Source organism: Cajanus cajan, chromosome 2 (genome assembly GCF_000230855.2).
Source record: "Cajanus cajan strain Asha chromosome 2, NIPB_CcT2T_4, whole genome shotgun sequence".
NCBI classification, from domain to species: Eukaryota; Viridiplantae; Streptophyta; class Magnoliopsida; order Fabales; family Fabaceae; genus Cajanus; species Cajanus cajan.
The window spans coordinates 70738873-70757229 of NC_138518.1; the positions used below are offsets into that span (position 1 = coordinate 70738873).

Below are 18357 nucleotides of genomic sequence, written 5' to 3' on the forward strand. Positions count from 1 at the left end.
GAGAATCCCTCCTCCATATCAAGCACATAAAAATCAGCAGGAAAAATTAGTTCACCAACCAGAACCAAGACATCCTCTATGAAACCTATAGGGTGGGCAACACTCCTATTTGCCAACTGTATCACCACACCCGTAGGCTGCATAGGACCAAGAGACAGAGATTTAAAAATGGACAGAGGCATGACATTTATAGAAGCACCCAAATCAAGCATGGCATTTTCAAATTTGCTATTCCCAATAATACAAGATATGCAGAAAGTACCTGGGTCCTTACATTTTTCAGGAATGTGAGGAACAGATTTACCTATCAAAGCAGACACATTTCTGCCCATGCTGATTCGCTCATTGCCCTTCAGCTTCCTCTTATGAGTGCACAGCTCCTTCAAGAATTTTGCATATTTGGGAATTTGCTTGATGGCATCGAGCAGAGGTATGTTCACCTCCACCTTCCTGAAAGTCTCCAAGATCTCCTTATCCACATCCTCCATCTTTTTGCTTGAAATTGATTTTGGTGGAAATGGAAGAGGGATAGGAGGCTGATGTAGATCATCACTGTGTGCACTGGAAGAAGGTCCACCTGCATGAAAATTTTTGCTACTACCTGTATGGCCCTCTTTCTCAAGTGTAGGCTCAGGTGGAGGTACAACAGCTGTAGGTGGTGCTGGTATGTCAATCTGTTTGCCTGACCTCAATGTGATGGCACTCACATTTTTCAGATTCTGCACAGTCTGTGAAGGCAACTTGTCTGAATTTTGAGACTGTGCCTGATTTAGCTGAGTAGCCATCTGACCCATTTGATTTGTCAAACTCTGTATGGAAGCTCTAGTCTCTTGTTGGAACTGCATGTTTTGAAGAGTCATCTGTCTCACCAGCTCCTCCAATAAAGGTTCAGAAGTAGAAGGTTGAGGAGCTGGTTGGGCTGCAGGTGCAGGAGGAGGTCTCTGTTGAGGAGGCTGATATGTAGAACTTGAGGGATTATTCTGGAAAGGTGGTGGATTTTGCTGCTGTTAAGGGTTTCCTCACCTCAAGTTAGGATGATTCCTCCAACCAGGATTGTATTTATTGGAAGACAGATCATAATTATGTTGTTGCTGGTGTGGAGGTCTGTTGTTGTAAATGTTGGTAGCATATGCTTGTGGGGCATCAGGACCTGTAGAAGATTCTTGCAAGGAGGGACAAGCATCTGTTGGATGACAAATTGAAGTGCAGATGCCACATACTCTAGCTGGTGGTGGAGCTGATTTTTGATTTGCAGCCAGTTGTGAACCCAAGGTGGTGAGAGCATCAATCTTTCTCTCCAGCTTTTTGTGTTCAGTGGAATCTGGGGCTGCCACATCGTGCACACCCCTCACAACTATGGCATCACTCCTCATATTAAATTGTTGTGAGTTGGACGCCATTTTTTCAATCAGCCCTCTAGCAGAAGCAGGTGTCATATCTCCTAAAGCTCCTCCACTAGCTGCATCAATCATGCTTCTATCCATCATGTTCAACCCCTCATAGAAATATTGCAATAATAACTGCTCATAAATTTGATGGTGAGGGCAGCTAGCACACAGCCTCTTGAATCTTTCCTAGTATTCGTATAAGCTCTCCCCTGTGAGTTGCCTAATTCCAGATATGTCTTTCCGGATTGCAGTGGTCCTGGATGCAGGGAAGAATTTTTCGAGGAACACTCTCTTCAAGTCATCCCAGCCTGTTATTGAACCAGGAGCCAGATAGTACAACCAGTCCTTGGCAAGATCCTCCAATGAAAAAGGGAATGCCTTTAGGTAGATGTGATCTTCAGGGACATTAGGAGGCCTCATGGTGGAACAAACTATGTGGAACTCCTTGATATGCTTGTGTGGATCCTTACCTGCACGACCATGAAACTTAGGCAACAAATGGATTAGTCCAGTTTTAAGCACAAAAGGAACATCTTCCTCAGGATATTGAATGCATAGACTCTCATACGTGAAATCAGGTGCAGCCATCTCCCTAAGAGTCCTCTCATGAGGTCCATTATGTTCACCCATGTTTTGTGGTTGACTTGAATCAAGTCCAGATGCAACACTTACACTAAGACTATCACTAACACTATCACTATGGCTATGACTAAAACTATCTAAAGATGGAATGATATGCTCTCTAATTAATCTATGGAATGTCCTATCAATCTCAGGATCAAATGGATGCAAAAAATCAAGACTGCTTCTAGTCATGCACTACATGCAACACATGCATCAGGACACGTGAACAGTAGGGGTAAAAAGGGAATTTCCATGAAAACTCAGAAAACATCCAATCTAATGCACCAATATCATCCTAAAATCATAAGACACTACCACAAAAATTTTGAAAACAAAATTCAAAACCTAACTATTTTTAAAAAAATATAAAAGTTTGGAAAAATAGTGAAATAAAACTTCAAAAATAAAAAAGAAATAATAAACGACGTTTTTTTGAAGATCTGGCTGGGGTTACACAGCATAGCTGTGTGGGTTGGATAGATCTTTTTTTTCTACACAAAATGAAAAAAAAGTTTGCCTAATTCCGATAACCAGAGCAAAAGTTATGGCCCCTTGAAGTTTTGCTAAAAAAGTTTTTTTAAAAATTTGTATCTCCAAATTTTGACCAAACTATGTGCCCTAGCTATTTTTCACACAAAATATAGGTTGAAATAAGTTACCAAAAAAAAAATCAGACAAAAATAACAAGTCTAGCTATCAAAAACAAAAATCACAATTAATTGGAAAATTTGGCACTATTCAGCACTATTCATGCGCCACATTTTGCACCAGTTTTGTGCACCAAAATTGGACCACTTCCGCACCAATTTCCCCCAATTTTAGAACCCGAACAGAGGACTAGTAGGGAGAGAAAACAGAGCATGCCCAAACCGAAACAGGGCATGCACCAAAACAGACCAGAAAACGCACCAAAACAGGGGAAAAATGCACCAGAAATTGAGCCAAAATGCACCAGATTTTTAGCCACATGCACCAGAATTTGAGCCAAAAAAAACGCACCAGATTTTGATGTCTACACTTATGGACGAATTGAAACTCAACACAACACAACACAACAATGATTTAGCACACCAAATGGAATCAATATAATTGGACAATGAGTTATGAAATGCAATAAAGATCAGTTATCACAAACACATAACAGCAAATGCACCAAAATTCGAGTTACTGTTCCATTGGTTTACACAACATAAAATTCATGTAATGACACACAAAAACGCAACCACCAACTGATACACAAAATTCATACAAAATTGAAACAGAAACTGATACACTAACACTGATACACTAATACACTACACACATAACATATCAGAGCTCTAAAACACAAAACACACAATAGAACAAATAACACACAAACACACAGCCTATAACAGCAACCGAAGGTCCTCGGCAACGACGCCAAATTTGATCGAAGCCGTATCCGGTCAAATAAATGCAATTAAGTGTAGTACTAGGAAGTGACTCCTAGGTCGTCTCCCAAGGACAGTCTTTTTTACTGTTAAAGGCTTAAACACACAAAATGGGGGGTTTGTTTTCAGATTTTTAGTTGGTGACACAATAAAACGAAATAAAATAGCAATTAAAACGGATTGGTTCCCTGCTCAGATTGCAACTCTTTTATCCCTGGTTCTCAAAAGATTACTCTATTAACCACTTAATCCTTGTTCCATCCGAGTTAACCAACTAAGCGAAGATTAACCCAAGATTTCCCTACACGAATTAAGCAAACGTATACAACATCAACTTCTTCACACAGATTAAGCAACTGTGGCATTAAGCACAACCCATTAAGCATGGACATTCATACAGAGGTTAAATGAAGAAGACAAAGCAGAACAGAGATAAACACACATAACTGAACCTCAAACAGAGATTGCAATCTGCTCAAGGAGCCAACCCAGGGGTTTTTAGCCTTCCATTAAGATGGAACAGAAACGAAAATAATACAAACAGAAACAAAAATGGAACAGAAATTGGAAACGAAACTGAAAACGGAAATGGAAACGAAAGTATTTATTCAATGCAAATGGTTCAATTCAGATACAAAAATGCATATATAAAGAGAAGAAAGAAGTAAAACGAAAATGGCAGCTAAATAGAGCAAAACGTGAAACTGGGCTACAAGAGAGCAAAACGTAAAACAGAAGAACAAAAAAAAGGCAAAAACGTCTGGAATGGTGAAGGAGGCTACTGTTCACGTAGTCACATCAGCCTCTCATGTTAGTGCTGCCCAGTCAGCCCTACCCTAGGTGCAGTTGACCTAAAATGAAATTGGGCCCCCATCATACAAGTCTGACCCAATAATACAATAAAATAAAATACATATTGAAATTAAATGCTGAGGTGGAAAAATGGTGCAGTGGTGACATGGTAGATGATGTGGCAGATGACGTGGCAGCTCCACTTGAAGTCCAGAAATTGATTCCAAGCCCAAATAATTATTAAACTGCCCTGAAAATGAAATTTGGAATAATTAGATTCAGAAAATTCAAATTAGTTAAAATATGAATTACCAGTCCAATTAAAGCCCAAATAGAAAACAGTGGAGATAATCAACAGTTAAGCGCAAATCAGAGATTAAAATAAGTACAGAAAGGTAAGAAAATAGGGGAAAATAATGACTCATCAGTCGGTTCGGTAGGATCTAGCCACTTAGACTGCTCACCATGTGTTGTAGAAGATCTCCAAGTTGAAATGCGTGATGATGCATTAGTTGTTGATGTGTTGATCTTGTGTTGATTAAGTTGTATATATGTTGTGGTGTTGTGAAGCTGTGATTGAGTTGGGTATTGTTATGTGTTGTATGTCGAACTGTAAAAGATGTTGCTTTTGTTGTTGAGTTGTAAGTTGTTTATGTATATATGTTGATTATTTTCACTAGCTTACCCTTGCGTGTTTCCATGTAGTTTGGACTGCTATGATCATACTATATATGGGAGCAAAGCAAGGATAAGTTGGAAAACAACAATAGAGCCATAGAGCGGAGCTTGAAGTTGGGTTTTATTTTGTAGCCTAGCTGACTGTTGTTAGATGTTTTGAGTAGACACTTGTATATGGTTGTACAGATCAAGGAGATGTAGAATGATTAAATATATATACTACTGCCTTAGTATGTGTTTATTGTATAACGAGCTGTGTGTTGCGTAGTGTGATGGTTATGGCGGGTGGTTACAAAGTACATTTGATTTCTTAAAAAAAAAAAAAGAGTACATTTTATTTGTTGTGCAAAAAGCTTGCGAGAATCACAAACCAGAAAAAAACGAAGGGGAAGGATTTGCAAGAAAGTATATATAAAAAAAAAACTTTAGCACACTAAAAAAATAGGAATGATGAAAGGGAAAAATTGCAAAGAGAACGATTATAAATCACAGGGAAAAGGATTTCACCGAAAGGTGAAAGATGTTGTGGTCATCTTCACAAATCTTTGTTTACTCTATTCCTAAAGGTGAAAGGTTTAAATCTAAATGCAAATTTGAATTTTTAAAATGACATTTTAAAATTGATTAATTTGAGTTTGAGCATATTTTATAGTTTTTCTTCTATGTATATGCAGTGTGTCTTCGATGTTTGCTTACTTGCTTAACTACTTCGTGAGATAAAACATGCATGCTCTATATAACAAATTTAACTTTATTTTTTAATTTCTCTTCTAAAATAAAACTGAAACATCATGCTAGGGTTATGACTATAATTGGTGTTTGATTTCATGAAGAAAAAACAATCCTTTTTTTTTCTTCTCACAGAGTTGGTGTAATGATTTTAGAAAATAAAATAAAATGAATAATTAACTAATTATAATTTTTGAAAAGTAAAAGTTTAGTTAAATATTTTTTTATTAAATAATAATTATAAATAATATAAGAAAATCCTTTTAATCTATGCATAAATAATTAAGTTTTAATATTACGTAATTACTTAAAAAATGGTGTAATTTTTAAAATTTATATAATTTTTTATATAATCCTTTTAATCTATGGTAAAGACCGAGGCTTGAAAGTGAAGACCTTATTTAAAGATACCAAATCTAATTTCATCCAAATTAATGATTTGTTAATATTTTAACTTTAACTATTATTATAAAATTTAATAATTAATACTTTCTTAACTTTTTTTAATATTGTTGGTGTCACAATGGGAGGGATTTTGATACCGTCAATCATGCACATATTATGTAAATAACTAGTTTGATGCGATTTTTTTTTTAATTTTTTACATGAAGGTAATAATGAGATTTTTTTTTTTTTTTATCATAAAGATATTAAAGTTTGAATCTACAGCTCTATATATAATACTTCAGTCCCTACACCGACTATAATGGTTAAGAAGATAATGAGATTTAAATATAAGTTTACATGAGACATATTCGAACCCTTTTCTATTAGCTAGTGGTCCAGTGTATTAGTTTTATTCAAATATTTTAAAATATTTTTATTCTATACAGATTTTAATTCACTATGAACTACGTGCATTATGGCATGAAGAACGAAGAGGAGAGTTCTAGTTGATTTTTTTAAAAAATGTTTAGAAAATAAATTACTTTTAAATCACCAAACCAAACTCATCCATCGAACAATAAATACTTTACATAAATAGTTTGAAATCTGATTCGAATTTGAAGTTCCTTTTCACTATGATGTCTATTAAAATTTTACTTTAATGAACAGATAAATTAACCACGAATTTCGACCATCTAGAATTTTTAAATGATACAAAAAACGCACCGAAACAAGCATGTTAAATATTTTTCTTTATATATATTTTTACTATATTTTAAAACGGGACGGGAGAGTGTATAAGTAAAAAGGGAGTATAAATAGCAAATATCCACTTCCCTCTCACTTCCATTCCTCCGCCGCGCCTTCACCGTCGTCCACTCCATTTCCGGTGATTTTCTTTTCCTTTAGCTTTTCGTTACCGAACTTCAATTAACTTGCTTTATGCACCACGTCTGTAGTGTTATATTGTTATTGTTAGGTTCACGTTGCAAATAAAAAATTCGTCCGAGTGGTTCACGAATCGGTTTATTTATTGAATGTGGCGAATAATTTTGTTTAGACAACTCATTTTAGCAAACATTAGGTTTTCGCTTTAGATTTCCTGTGGAGTCCATCTTGATTCGTTAGGTGAGTAATGCTTTAAAATATTCAGCTCGGTTCGTCTCATCTGTAGTAGCTTGAAATTGTTATGATATAATCCCTTTGTTTTAGCTTTTTCTGGGAATGAAGTGGTTTCTTAATTATAAAAAAAATGTTATGAGGATTGAGTAAGGTTAAAAAAAATAAAATGAATTGAGCAATTTTGACTATGTATACGATTTTAGCCTTGTTTTGACTATATTTGATTTTAGCCTGTGGATATATATATTGTATCTGGAAGTGGGTGCTATCATCTTTAAACCAGAAGAATGGCTTCATTTGTTTCTACCGATTGTATCCTTCCTAATCACCAGTCTAGGCTTGGATTTGTACATGACCGAGACCCTTTGTGTGGTGGTAGTAGCATCTTACATCTTCAAAATGCTCCTAAAAGCTCAAGGTCTCTCTCGTTTCTGCTTTCTGTGAGAGGTTATATTCCTAATCCTTTTTACTGTCTTGATGATTGGTGATAGACTTAATGAAGTGTACTATTTTTGAAGTTTTGTTTGATGTTTGTTGTGTTCATCAAGGAATACAAAATTTCAGGATGCTTTATCCCATTCTTAATTGTGGCCATTTTTTTTTCTTTTTTTTTTGGCATTCACCTGTTTTGGTGTCTGATCAGTTCTCTGCTTTCCTTTAATAGCTTCAGAAAATAAGCCACATGTTGCTGTTCAGAGCAACGGTCGGTCATCTTTTTCACAGACAGCTGCTGTGAGGCATCTGACAGGTTCTGTTACCAGAACCCAGGGACTTCGTTTTGGTGTGGTATGTATCTCATTTCCATGGTAAAAGAATAGGCAGAATGGAGATAAGGATTAAGGAGGACTTGCAAACCTTAGGGATGGGTCATGGGTTTAAAGAATCAGTTAGGGCTTTAATTGGCTAAATTATTTAAGGTGTCTTCCAAGAGAATTTGGTCTGGCATCCCACTAAAACTAATAAAACAATGTAGAAATTGAGAGGAGGAGAAAGGGCTTGGCATTCACCTGGGGTTTGATTTCACCACCAATAAAGAAAATAGCAATATGTTTCCATAATTCATACATCTGATCACCCATTGAAAAGAAAGCGCTAGTAATGTCTAATAGACCTGAAATAATTTATCCTACAAGAAATCAGAATATTGATTCTATATGGATTGAGACTCTATTGTACTTTGTTCATAAAAAAATCATGTACATTGGAAATTGTACACCTAAGAAACATAAGCACTCTCAAACGTAAAATACAAGATGTATTATATGCCAAAATGCTAAGATGCTACTGCATCTATGTCATTCTTCAAAAACTTTTGTTTCTCACCCATATAGGGGTGGTGCCTCTCATAGGTTGAGGGAGGCTTTGACCCTGTGAAGTTTTTATCATTTACCCCCTTGAAGATGGCCTCCCTCAACTATTAGCATTTACAGTAGTCTAGGACTGACACTGCCCCTTTATATATAAAAGGAACTGTTTTGATACTTTTTCCCGGGACACAATCATTGGAAACTTTCCAGTATTAACGTGTGAGCATGTGGATGATTGGACTTACAATCACAAGTCAAAATAAGATCAGGAATGAATGCCTTTACAAAGAAAGTAGGAAGAGACAATATAGGGTCTGTTTGTTTAAACTTTTTTTTCTTATAAAAGTGTTTTTCTTAAATAAAATAAGCATTTATTTTTATTTTTATTTTTTGATGTGTTTGTCTAAACTTCTTGTTTTAAAATAAGCAGTTTTTTGCTTTTTTTTTTAGAAGCAACTCATATCTGCATTTTAAAGAATTGTTTTTTTTTTAAAAGCACTTGTTTAGAAACACTTCTTTTTAAGTTTAAACAAATGGACCCACAATCATAATCTTGCCTAAGATGGCTTGGTCATGTGAGGAAGAACCATACAAACACTAGTAAGAAGAATTGCTCATATGGAGGATAGCATAGTGATTAGAGGAAGAAGGAGACCAAGTAAAACATAAACCAGTAAAAGGGACTTACATCTAAATGGCTTTTATGCAGTTCTGGTTTATGACTAAAAGTTTTTACTGTCGTGTTGTATAAAAAAATGAAATTCATTAAAGAAGACTCAAGAGAAAGAAAATACAGGGGGTAGAGGATAATATATTATTCTAAAGACGGTGATGAAAACAGGAAAGAACATATCAAGTGAGATGAGCACACCAGTCTTTCTATGCATTTAACAAATAGTTCCCTCTAAAATATTCACCAGCCATAGCACCCAAGGATCACAAAAAGCTAAGACCAAATTATTCCACACAAGTACATTGCACCATTAAAGGATGTCGCCAATGTTACTCCTCCCAGAACCTCTAACATCGTTAAACTGTTTGAACAATTCTAGTTTTCTCTCAAAATACTAAAAAATCTGTACTATATATATTTGCTAATGGCACACCACAAACATTTGGAGAGCTTTGTGTGATCTGCAAATATGTAACAAATCATATGTGTTAATCATATTAAACACAATAGGCCCAATGATAGACTTCCCCTTAGAAGGAATTCTGGACTTCTTAAGTTGGATTGCAGGAATAAAGTTCTCTCTTTGGAGAATGAATGAGGAGCTCCAACAGAGTCTAGTGCCTAATTCCTATTGCCCACTTATGAAGATGATAAAATTGTGAAACACAGCAAGGGTGAATTCCAATTCTAAAGCTTTTTCAGGATTGATAAAGATTTTGAAAATAACGGAAATTTGAAGAAGTGGAAGAATGGAATGTGCAAATGGGATGGTGTTGCAGAGAGGACAAAAACTGGAGATGGGGATATGAAATAGAGAAATAATGTAGTAGTCAATCACGAGGAAGTTATGATATTCTGCTTAAAGATTTTGCATTTGTTTTCTACTTCAAACTGGATTGTAAATTGCAATATAGAGATTTTCTTATTATTTTATGTTTCTTTGCTCACTTCTATTTGGTCAACTTTTAGGTTGTTGCACGATTTAATGAAATAGTTACCAGGCCGCTCTTGAAGGGAGCTTTGGGTACTCTCAAGAATTATTCAGTTCAAGATGAGGACATTGATGTAAGTAAGCTGTCTTATAAATTCTTGGAATATTCATTATTTGGAATCTGCACTGTTGCTTTTGTAATTTGGTTAGTATCCATGGTTTAATATTGATCTTCTTCTGGTGGTTTTGCAATGAGTCTCTTCTTAGTATCCTTTTTGAAAATTTATTGTTTTTCTCACTTTTTTTTTTGTTCTGTAAAATATTCAGTTTTATTGGAATATGAAGTAAAGCAAACTTATGCATGCTTTTCATAGTTAGAGGTTAAAACCTAAAAAACAAGGATATGACATAGGATGTGGATATAATATGACAAGAATGTGAGAATTCGACAAATTTTAGAAATTATAGGACATGATATATAATATAAGTATAACAAACATAAATCAGAAATTTCAAATCAAAAAAGAGAATTAATGTTTTAAAAATGAGCACGAGTCATAGTAGACAAAATAAAATATGACCATTTATCCAATTTTTTTTGTATGTCCTCATGTGTATCATGTAAGTTGAAAATATTAAGGTAAAATATTCGAAATGTCTGACACAGATACATGTTTAACCCAGGTAGAACATGGCACTATTACTATTTTGGAGTGTTCATGCTTGTGGCTAAAACTAGAGGCCATTCTTTTTCATTTCAGCTCTCCTATCTTTGGCTAACCAGATATTTTAGATTTGAAAACATTTGCCAATTTTTACCTTAACACAATCTTTTTCATATATTTTATCTATTTGTGTTGGCTTTGTGTGTTAGTCGTATAATTGTGTCTCCATTGGTCATGATTTTAGACAAAAAAAATTATTTGCTATTGTTTTCACAAGCAAAAAATGTTCAATAATGTATGAGTTGGAGAAGACTTGCCCTATTCTGAATTTTCACATCATTTTATTTCTGGAGTTGAATGTTGACAGAAACTTGTTGCTTTCCCTTCTCCCTTAGGTTGTGTGGGTACCTGGTTGTTTTGAAATTGGTGTTGTTGCAAGAAGACTAGGAAAATCAGGCAAATATCATGCAATCATATGCATAGGAGCTGTGGTATGATAAATCTTGACAAATAGATTAAATTATTTTATAATATTTTTATGATTAATGAAAACCCATTATCCATATTTATGTTTACTGAATTTGAGCTTCTACTGTGACCAATCTTGTTAACAGATACGAGGAGACACAACCCATTATGATGCAGTTGCTAATTCAGCAGCATCTGGAGTGCTTTCAGCCAGTCTAGACTCAGGTAATATTCTGTTAATGTCGATTGTGATATCCAGATATGAACAAATCATGTTTGAGTATTCAACTGCTGTCTGTTTTCTGGGAAATGAAATATGCATGCAACTTTGACATGACAACTTGTTTTTGTAGAATCTAGATTCAAGGCTTAGAAGAAACTCTTGAAATGTTAGAAACTTAGAATTATTTTATACATGATACTTTTTTTTATCAATAGCACATTGCGCAAATTAACTTTAACATTGGTATTCACTATTCGCTGAATAAAATACTGAAACTATATGTTTCCTCTAAGCTTGTCAGTATAAGAGTGCACCTGATTATTTTTTTCTTTTGGTTTTTGACCGGGGACAATTATTGTTATTGTCTGTATTTGTTACTCACTTTTGTTTCATTAATTACCATCAACTTGGAACATTGAATCATTTGAGATGCCTTTACAGGTGTTCCATGCATATTTGGTGTCCTTACATGTGAAGATATGGATCAGGTAAGTATTTACTATGAAAGTTATGAAATTTCTTATTTGCGGATGAGACTTATGATTATTTTGATTTTGATTTTTTCAATTTTGGCCAAGTGCAGGCTCTAAATCGAGCTGGTGGCAAGTCTGGGAATAAGGGTGCTGAGGCTGCATTGACTGCTGTAAGTTGATAACTTGATATTATGAAGTAATTATGCAATAATTATTTTTAAAATTTATATGAAGCTATCTAACTTTTATACTCATTTTCTGCTGTAGTTTTCATATATCTTATCCAGCTAACCTTGTATATGCCATGAAAGAATTATTATGTGAAAAGCTTAACTTGTTAGGTGAAAGTCCAAAATGATTTTATTCTCTCTAACATGCTCATTTTGATACAATGTCACGAGCTAACTATCTCAAGAACATAAGCTGTTAGGCAAAGGCTCTAATGATTTTATTACATGTCCAACAGTGTATGTCTTATTTCTTAATGAATTGGAACAATGATTCTATTGATGATAAAGAAAGAGAATTCTGGTTCAGTTTTTTACCTTTTCTATTGAGCAATCAAATTAATTGCATTTTTGGTTCTTTTATTATACCTAGTGCATGATTTTGCTTCTCCATTAGTTTTTAATCAAGTCCTATAGTCAGTTTCGTTCTACCTAAGACCCTTAAATGGTCCTTTTCTTCTCAAATCATTTGGGTTTGGGTCTTATTTTGATAGAAAACGATCTGAACTTTTCACATTCTAAGAATTTGGTAAGATTTTGAGGGATTCTGTAGGAAGTGAGATTCGGGGTTTTAACAGGGAAAAGTTGAGATTTTCTGATTTAAAGTGAACTCTAATGTTTCAATTGATGTGTTTTAATCATAGGAGGATTTAAAATGTCTTAATCAGTTCAGTTTGTCGAGATTTTGAATAGAAACAGAAGATTTAAGTGGACTGAGAATAACTTGATTGTAGCAATTAAAAGAATAGGGATTAAATTTGAGCAAAAATTATTAGGATATCAAAATTACATATTAGCATGGTAGAGGGTCTAAAGGTGCATGGTTCGATTTGGATCAATTTTTAGACAATACCGTCTGAATCATAAAACTAACTTATGATTTAATTTGGATTGGTTCGACAATAATATTAAATCCGAACTAATCCAATATGATCTTTTGCAATTTGGATTCAATTAGTTATTTTGGTTTTGTAAAGGTACCAAACATTATATTTTAGTAATCAAACATTTAAAATTTCATTAGCTAGAGTAAGAATAGTCTCAAAGCAATACATGAATTCCTCTATTGTTTAATTTTTCACTTAAGCCACAAAACTTACTAAATAAAAAGTCAAATACATTATAATTTTTAGAAAAGAACTTGTTCAAAGTGTTAAATCTCATCATAAATCATAGAAAGGTCTAAATTACGAATCACAAATAGAAAAAAAATTGTTTAAGATGTACGCAGTTCTACTTCTATTTGGTTGGGTTCAGTTTTAAACACGGAACTGAAAACTATAAAGAACCCAAATAAAAATGCGTTTTTTTTCCTTCCTGTTTTTAACTTTTTTGTTCAATGGTTTGGACTGGTTCTTGAACACTCTCATTACATGAGTAAAGTGTGCTTTGAGAAGGGGTAGATGGGTCTATTCTTATGCTAGTTCGGTTTAACAAAGAGCTTCATTCAGCTTTGAGAATTAGGTCCGTTTGTTTAAAAAAAAAAAAAAATTCTTATAAAAGTGCTTATTTTAATAAAATAAATACTTTTTTAAAATTATTTTTTTGATTTTTTTTAAATAAACAGTTTTTTTATTTTAAGAAGTAACTCTTGTATACTTTTTGAATTTTTTTTAAAAAAAAACTTGTTGGTTAATTATTAGACATTTTTAAGAATGTTGCAACTGTCAAGTTATTCTAAGCCCACGTAGTTAACCATATCTAAAATTCTTATTCTAATGTGAGGGACTGGCATTACACGATCATTTTCTATGAGTTGTCAAAATTGCATGGTGAATTGTAAGTCTGAAAAAATAATTAGTACGCAAGGGACTAAAATCCTGAATTATTTGTAAAATTTATTAAGAGTTTGAAACTGGTATTAGTCGAGCTTCAAGTTTATTGTCACTTACCCTTTATGGTTGATAGCATGAAATGTCAATTACAGATTTATCTTGCTTGTACTTTTTGCCTGGCTAGTTGAATTAATGTTTGGTGTACTTTTGTTATTTGTGGTTGTGGTACAGATTGAGATGGCATCTTTGTGCGAGCACGATCTGAAGTAGTCGGTGTTTTTAATTTAACCAATCTTATAGAGCTTTTGTTGGAACGGCATGTTATTCCCGATTTCATCTCCAGACTGCTTTTGTTGTAATTCAAAATATAGTCTTATTATATGTTCTCAAACTAGTAAGTCTGTGTTTGGATATTTAATGGTAAGTGGTATAAAATGGAATGGAATGTGACAAAATGGAATAAAATAAAATGTCATTCCATTCTTTAGATATTTTATAATGGAACCAAATAAGTTTCCATTCTGTTATTTCATTTTTATTATCAATTATAATAATATTATTCTTATGTTACCCATGACACCAATAAATATGTCATAAAATGAATAAGCCATCATGATAGTAAGAACTAAGAACTAGTAGGACCTAACCTAAGCTTCATGAGCAGGGTTCTAATCCTGCTGTCCTGAAATCCTCACAACCCTTATTCCCACTCACCCTGCCAAAGAACCAAAACAGGGTCTTGTGGGGTAGATATGTTGCTCCGGAACTTGGTCACAAAGCTTCGCTACAGGGAACCCCTGTCGTTGCAGAAGTTTGATACTCCTTTGCTTCTTAAAATAATTGCAGTTTAAGATTTATATATAGATTAAAAATAATAATAAGTATATCACTTTTTGATATAACTCATTTACTAAACTAAAGTGGTTTAACCTTTTTAATAAATATATTATTTTTATTTGTGGTGTTTAGAGAATTTACTATGGTATAAACTAAAAAGAAATTAATGTTACATTGAAAACAGAAACTTAGTCATTTTTAAAGATTGTATTAAATATAAATATATATTATCAAGAGTAAATTTAAAATAGAAAATAACACTAACCGTAATTGTGGTAATGTACCTGAATTTTGTCCATAAAAAAATTCTATCTTGGAGATTTACTGTTTTTGTTTGCAGGGGAAATTGAGATTTGAGAGCGAAGGTGCAACGTAAATTGAATCCCTTGAAGTCAATGAAACATACTTTAGAAAATAAAGTATAATTATATTTATCGATAGAAAAGATAATAGTTAAAATCATAGTTTCTTTTATATACTTTAGAAAATAAAGTATAGTTATATGAAATTAATAATTTTAACAATTCCATAATTTATTATTTGTATACATTCATTGATTACAATTTCAATTATTAATTTTTCAATCAATTGTTATAATTACGTTTTACCCCGTAGGCATCATCTCATTTCAAGAAAATGTTTGACAAGTATTTTAAGTTAGTTTCTAACTTTTTTAATTAGTTGAAAAATATGTTTGACCATATTAATAATGTTGGATAACAAGTTCCGCCGGAGATCCGATCACCAGTGGCATTGACCATATTAATATGTTCGATAAAAAGTTTCCCATTTTTTTCGTTAATGCTTGCATTTGTGGTCAATATTTATTTAATAAAAATTTCTTTATTTTTTTGACTGAATTTTGTAAAAAATTCTACTCACGTGTGTATCGGAGAAAGCAAAGTTCAATTCGTCGTTTTGTTTTTTGTTTTGTTTTCTTTTTTCTTTTTTCCTTTTGACTTGCATGGGAAAGAAAAACTAATGCCTGTAATTTGAACCCATACTAGCGGATGGTAACAGGTTGAAATTGCGCATTAATGGGACAAACATCTGGCAATAAATTTAACATGAAATGTGAAGGAAAGTTAACCGCCATTTTTATGAAACTTTACGCAGAACGTTAGAAACACACACACACACATATATATATATATATATATATATATATATATATATATATATATATATATATATATATTATTTTTTTTTGGGTAAAGATTGCAAAGATTACAAAGATGGTCGCGATGAGGATTGAAACTAGGTTCTCATGTTTCTAATTACCCCAACCCCTCCCCACCCAACCACTAGGCTAACCCTAGTGGTTAGAAACATATTATTTGATGTTTGATTTTAGGTTTAAATATGTTTTTAATACTTAAATTTAAATTAAATTTATTTTTAGTTTTTCAAATTTAAAATTAATTTTTTAGTCACTGTAATATAAAAAATCTTGTTTTAATTATTATAATTAAATTTTATTAAAAAAAATCTATCAAATATTGTCACATAAAACTTATCTATTGATGTTTTTGTTAATAAAAATATCATATCAAATTCAATTGATGTTACATAACTGTAATAATTTGTGATTTTCATATATATTATTGATGACCTAAAAAATTAAAACAAGATTTTTTTTTAAATTATAGAGACTAAAAATAATAATTTTAGATTTGAGGGACCAAAAATAAATTTATCATAATTTTAAAAAATTAAAAATATATTTAAATCTTAAATTTAATTATTTTCTTTATGATTTGTTAGAATTTATGTTAATTTTATTAAATAATTTAGATTCATTCTTTACTAATCAATTATCAAATCAATATGGGATTGTATTCAATAACAAAAATAGTATTAAAAAGAGTGTAAGTTTTTTATACGGAGTTAACTAATGCAAAATGTAACTTGGAAATAAATGAAAAAATAATGGTTAAATTAGTATTTTAGTCCTTTAACTTTAATTCACGTTTCAATCTTTTTTGTTTTTTTTTTTTAATTTCGTGTTACATTTTCCTCGTTATAACGACATTAAATCTCATTGTTAACTTGTCAGAATTTGAATTATCTTGTTGCCTTGTTGGAATATGGCATGAACAACTATTTTCACGTATCGAAATTTTACATTTTTGGTGCATGTTTGTTTGAGACTTTTAAATATCTTGATAAAAAAATGCTTTAAAATGCATTATAAATGTAACAATGAAATAAAATGTTGGATTTACTTTTCACTGTTCTAACCCTAGGCTTTTCAATGAATAAAAAAAACCTAGGCTTTTCAAAACTCAAATATGAAATTTAAAATGATTTCTTAGTTATGATTCATGAATCAATACCACCATGTTCCTTAGATGTTCTTAAGCGAATTATTCATAAACAAACCTTCAATATAAAGTTCATTGTCTAACATTTAATAATGATCTCTCTTGAGAGATCTTCCAAGAAAGAAGGTTACTACAAGGTTTGGTATCCTTTAATTTTGCCTCAATTATCTTGTAAGCCCAATGGCATGAGATATCGATTGGGGTTGAAATAACGTCATCTCATTTTGGATTTCAGGTAACAAAACTGAAATAAAACAATTTTTGAGGACATCAGGAGATATACCAAACACCCGATTGCATGATTTCTCAAAAATGGCATGAAATTCTGCCACGAAACCAATTTGTCTAATTAATTTCAATAATTCAGCCTAATGGTTTTCATACAATGAAGATCCAAATTTGATCTCTAAAGCACGAACAAATGAATGTCAATCACCCAACTGTTGATTGTGATACATCCATTTAAACTAGCTAAAAGTTTCCCCTTGCATATAAAAAACAATGATTGAAACTCTTTGATCCCATGAAACTTGATAAAACATGAAGTATTGCAATTGATCGACTTGAAACAACCAATTTATGTGCTTAGATCCATCAAAAGTGAGGAGTTGCAATTTAAGGGGACGTATTTGAGGGTGATGGACATTGGGGATAGGTGGAGGAGTTGAGGATCATGAAAGAGGATGAATTTGATATGAAGGTAGAAGTAAGGTAAAGGGGTGAAGAAGTACAATTGTGGTGGTAGAAAATTATGGGTTAGTGGGATTGAAGCAAGGTGTATCCAAATTCATATAACCAGTTTCTTTTAATGTTTTCTGAAAGGAAATACAAGGTTTAATTATTGAATGAAAAACAATTTAAAAATAAAAGCCCGTTTATCCCATAATGGCTAGTTAACTTCCTAGATATAATTAGCTAACCAACTGGACTGTTGAACAACTCATTTAGGCCTTTGAGGCATTAGGCCGCTCAACTTTGTAACAGTTGTTGTATAAGGTAAATTGTTGATGATGTGCCAAAATGAGACTCAAAAGTTTCACACCAATCTTGCAAGTCTTCTTTGCTTTGGTTTGTTGTGACCAAGACTATCATTTATTTACTTTTTTTTTTCAATAATATTACAAGATGCATGTTCTTATGCTCTTTGGGTATTGGCCAAATCTTGTTTTAGCATGAACTTAGAGTTTTTTGGAAATACATTCTACATTTAACAAATCATATCCTTAATATGAAAAATATAAAGATTTTTCAATGTGAAAAATCGATGTCCTTAGTTCATTTCCAAACATGTATGCACTTAATTTAGGTTAGAGTTTACAAAA

The 18357-nt window shown here is 32.5% G+C and overlaps 1 protein-coding gene across 2 annotated transcripts; it reads left to right on the forward strand.

Annotated features, from left to right (window-relative positions):
• The first annotated feature begins 6766 nt into the window (after positions 1-6766).
• LOC109812810 (6,7-dimethyl-8-ribityllumazine synthase, chloroplastic) lies at positions 6767-14365 on the forward strand. Of its 2 annotated transcripts, none has more exons than XM_020376867.3 (9): positions 6767-6899; positions 7363-7579; positions 7797-7918; positions 10082-10177; positions 11104-11199; positions 11323-11401; positions 11841-11887; positions 11983-12042; positions 14106-14365. In XM_020376867.3, exons 2-9 carry the CDS (start codon positions 7420-7422, stop codon positions 14142-14144), a joined length of 699 nt encoding a protein of 232 aa, XP_020232456.1. In that variant the 5' UTR covers positions 6767-6899; positions 7363-7419; the 3' UTR covers positions 14145-14365. The 2 variants fall into 2 exon arrangements, with proteins under 2 accessions (XP_020232456.1, XP_020232457.1); XM_020376868.3 differs by having other exon boundaries at positions 7803-7918.
• Positions 14366-18357: the final 3992 nt, after the last annotated feature.

Excerpts from the sequence above, each read along its gene's own strand:
- LOC109812810 (XM_020376867.3), top strand. The coding sequence starts at position 7,420 with ATGGCTTCATTTGTTTCTACCGATTGTATCCTTCCTAATCACCAGTCT. Across the intron at positions 11,888-11,982 it reads CATGTGAAGATATGGATCAG|GCTCTAAATCGAGCTGGTGG; the intron begins GTAAGTATTTAC and ends GGCCAAGTGCAG. Across the intron at positions 12,043-14,105 it reads CTGAGGCTGCATTGACTGCT|ATTGAGATGGCATCTTTGTG; the intron begins GTAAGTTGATAA and ends GTTGTGGTACAG.